Below are 4,055 nucleotides of genomic sequence, written 5' to 3'. Positions count from 1 at the left end.
AACAAAACAAAATAAAAAAGTAAAATTAAAAGTAACCATCAAATCTTTCTTGAACTAATAACCCATTCTAGGCAGGTCCTTTTTACATTATTTGTTTGAAAACGAGCAGGTAAAAGATACAAGATCTTTTGATTTCCTGCCCTTCTCATAACAAACATTTAATGCTTAATGTTATTGTGCAATTAAATAATTATCCGACGTGCTTGTTTAGTTCGTTGTTTATTTTTTAACCTGTCTCTAACTGGATGCTTCGGTGCAGCATTTTATTTTTAGAACAAACCGACGCGCTAAAAGGAAAGTATTGATTGAGTAGCTTTAGCGTCGGTATGGTCTGTGACCCATGTTGGAATTTAATATCATACATTTCTGTGGAATATCAGTCATCCAGGACATGAAAAGTTAAAAGTAAAAAAAGACAAAGCAACTGGACTTCTGTTCTGTAGCTGAAGACGTGTGGAGCTACAGATTTAAACAGCGTGACTCAAGATTGGGATCAGTTCTACTGGACCGATCCTTCACCCCCACCTCACTGATGAAGAAGTCGGATGAAATGCGACATGATCGTTCAGACTGCAGCCGCTTTGAAGAACATCAGATATTTATCAGATGCTGAAAAAAATCAAGGGTCGGATTAGAAATTTGCCACATTCAGACTGTCATAAAAAACAATCTGATGGGGGTCTGATGGGGCAAAAAAATTGGGTTTGGTTGGCATTTGCCTGCAGTGTGAACGTAGCAGGTGACCTGAAACTTGGTGTGTTGCAGTGAATAAATCCTGTTTAGAGGTAGTTATTTAACTTAAATATTTAGCTAGATACCTAAATATTTAAGTTGCAACTTAAATAATTAGCTAGAAACTTAAATATTTAGCTAGCAAGTTAAATATTTAGGTAGCTAGCTAAATATTTAAGTTGCAAGCTAAATATTTAGCTCAAAACTAAATATTTAACTTGTAAGTTAAATATTTAGTTTATAAATTATGGCACTTATAAATGTATGAATCAAATGGTGGAAAACTGACTTTGAAAAATAAATCTGTTCTTTTTTTTCTTATAAAAGGCTAAATAAAACAAAAATATTGGGGGTAATTTTTGACTGTGTAACTTTACAAATGGCAGCCCATACTATGATCTTCAGAACTGATGCAGATGTGTCCTGCAGGTGGCAGTCTCTGTTATCTGTGGACGACATGGTGGACACGCTTGTGAAGAAACTCGAGAGCATTAAAGAGCTTGACAATACCTACATCTTCTACACCTCAGACAACGGCTATCACACAGGTGTGCTCAGGAGAACTCCTCTGGTCCCAACATCAGGGTCCTGTAGGGTCCTTCCCCTCACACAGGGTGTACACCTACAAGTTCATGAGTCACCCGACCTCCGGTATTCAGAACTCACTGACATTTGTAGATTTTCATATTAAGCCAGTGCATAGTTGAAAAATGCCAGTGCAGACTTTTAGGTAGCGGTTCATAAAACAGCCGAAACATTTACAGAAAACTGCAAAGTATTTCGGCGTAGACAGCAATGGGTTTTCTGCTTTAGAGCTCTAGTCCATGGTCTTTTTCACTAGAAACATTATTTAAGGTTCAAATGGCTCATGAAAAGGTAGATCTGTTATCTTTCACTTATTCTGAGTTGGGTTGTGGGGGCAGCAGCTTGAAGGGAGGCCCAGACCTCTCTTTCCACAGCTAGCTCTTCTAGCTCTTCTGGGAGGACTCCAAGGTGTTCTCAGACCAGCAGAGAGACATAGTCTCTCCAGCGTGTCCTGGGTCTTCCTCAGGGTCTCCTCCAGTCAAACATGCCTGAAGTACCTCCCTAGGGAGGCGTCCAGGAGGCATCCTTGCCAGATGAACCAACTCAACTGGTTCCTCCGGATGCGGAGGAGCAGCGGCTCTACTCTTGAGTCTCTCAGAACTGAACTTCTCACCCTGTCTCTAAGGGTGAGCCCACCTACCTTACAGACAAAACTCATTTTGACCACCTGTATCCATGATCTCTCTACCCAAAGTTCTTTGCCATAAGTGAGGATGGGAACGTAGACTGACCTGTAGACAGAGAGCTTCTAATTACCATCCTCACCACAACAAACCGGTACAGAGTCCGCATCTATCAATCTCACGCTCCATTCTTCCCCCACTGTGAACAAGACCCCAAGATACATAAAGTCCTGCACTTGAGACAGAACCTCACTCCCAACCCTGAGAGAACAATCCACCCTTTTCCAACTGAGGACCATGGACTCAGAATTGGAGGTGCTGACCCTCATCCCAGCTACCTTAGACTGGACTGTGAACCGCTCCAGTGACAGCTGAAGATCATGGCACGATGACGTCAACAGGACCACATCATCCGCAAAGAGCAGTGATGGAATCCTGAGGGGGAATCAGTGACAACAGGCAGCCCTAGTGGAGTCCACTTCCCACCCTGAAAGGGTCTGACTTACTGATGGAAATGCAAACCAAACTCTTGTACCGCTTGTACAGGGACTGAATGGCCCATAACAACAGACTCAAAGTCCCATACTCCCAGAGTAACCCCCACAGTGTACCTCGGGGAACAGTTTTTATTAAATAACTGTTTCCAGAGTGTGATGGTGTCACAAACACTTCTGAGCTGCTTCCAGAACGCTTCAGAAAATAAACTCCTTACTTCCATAAACTTGACACCTTTTATGCAGTTTTTATGTCAGTAGATCAAACAGGAAATGGGTCTCAAACCAGTATCAAACAGAAACACTACACATACTAAGACTAATATCTCTTTGATAATTTGTCTCAAAACATTATGTTTTTATATATTTCCAGCTGTGATCTTCTGGTTCCTCTGCTCCAGGTCAGTTCTCGCTCCCTGTTGATAAGAGGCAGCTGTACGAGTTCGACATCAGGGTCCCACTGCTGGTCCGTGGTCCAGGCATCAAACCGAACCAAACTCTGAAGGTCAGAACAATCCAGGACATGTTTCTGCTTGCAGGTCTTTAAAAGTTGGTTCTGTTGCTGTAGTGTCTGGGTTTGACCCTCACAGGCTCCGGTTCTGAACATTGACCTCGGTCCCACCATATTGGACATATCTGGAGTCAACCTGACAACGGTCAACATGGATGGACAGTCTTTCTTGTTTCAGATGGTTGGCTGCTAGTGTAATGGATCTAGATGTTTTACTACAAGCTGCTGTTTGCTGAATGAACCTAATCTAACCTTTCTGCTCAGGCTCCTTCACTGAGGAACGGCACAGCAAGACCATACTTCCTGGTTGAATACACTGGAGAGGGCAATCCAGTATCAGACCCTTCCTGTCCAAAACTGGGATCTGGAGTGTCTGTAAGCAGCCAACACACATGCACATGTAGAGCAGTGAATCAAATCATTAAAACAAATCCTCCAAAGTGTTGAGGGATGGTTTGAGTTAAGAAAAGTCTTGATTGGTATTTAGTATCTTTGGATTTTGAACTCAGTTCTGTCAGCTAGAGTTAGTACATTGTCTCTCTTATAATATTGTCTATGTGGTGGCACCAGAGGGAAAAATCAGAGATAAACATCACCAGAATCTTTAGATGCGTCTGTTCCTCTGAATCTGGAAACATGGCAACATGGATGTAGTGCAGATTTCAAACAAATTTTAAAAAGCCTTACAAAAGATGGCATATTTTGAGTCTGTTAACACGCATCAATAAATGATTGTTTGGGAGTTTATTTTACACAAACTCATCTGTTTTTTATGAAAATTGTGTTAGGAAACGATAAATATTCCTTGCCTTAGTTTAAAGTTACAGTGATCACTAATACAAATTCTCCCGTTAGAGTTTGCAATATCTCATTTCAGATGATCTTAGTCCCAGTTTTTAAAGGGCCAATATTATGTGTTTCTCAGGCATATATTTAAAAACTATACCATAATAAAGTATCTATGTCACCTTTAGTTGTTATTAAAAGGCTGTTTTTATCTTTAAATAGAAAATAAACTTGTCTTCTCATCACTTCCTCTTCTAAATGCCTTGAAATTGGCCTCTGTCTCTTTAAGAACCACCTTTTGCTTCCGTCCCATAAGTTTCGGCA

The 4,055-nt window shown here is 41.1% G+C and overlaps 1 protein-coding gene across 1 annotated transcript in view; it reads left to right on the top strand.

Moving 5' to 3' along the window:
• The window catches only part of gnsb (glucosamine (N-acetyl)-6-sulfatase (Sanfilippo disease IIID), b), a gene marked incomplete in the record, with an annotated part of 22,415 nt that overhangs the window by 15,392 nt on the left and 2,968 nt on the right, over positions 1-4,055 (top strand). Inside the window, 4 exon segments of the mRNA XM_014020978.1 lie at positions 1,162-1,280; positions 2,836-2,939; positions 3,025-3,126; positions 3,210-3,320. Coding sequence (XP_013876432.1) covers positions 1,162-1,280; positions 2,836-2,939; positions 3,025-3,126; positions 3,210-3,320 — 436 coding nt within the window.

Source organism: Austrofundulus limnaeus, unplaced genomic scaffold (genome assembly GCF_001266775.1).
Source record: "Austrofundulus limnaeus strain Quisiro unplaced genomic scaffold, Austrofundulus_limnaeus-1.0 Scaffold274, whole genome shotgun sequence".
Classification (NCBI taxonomy): domain Eukaryota; kingdom Metazoa; phylum Chordata; class Actinopteri; order Cyprinodontiformes; family Rivulidae; genus Austrofundulus; species Austrofundulus limnaeus.
This window is presented reverse-complemented; position numbering and strand designations above follow the sequence as displayed.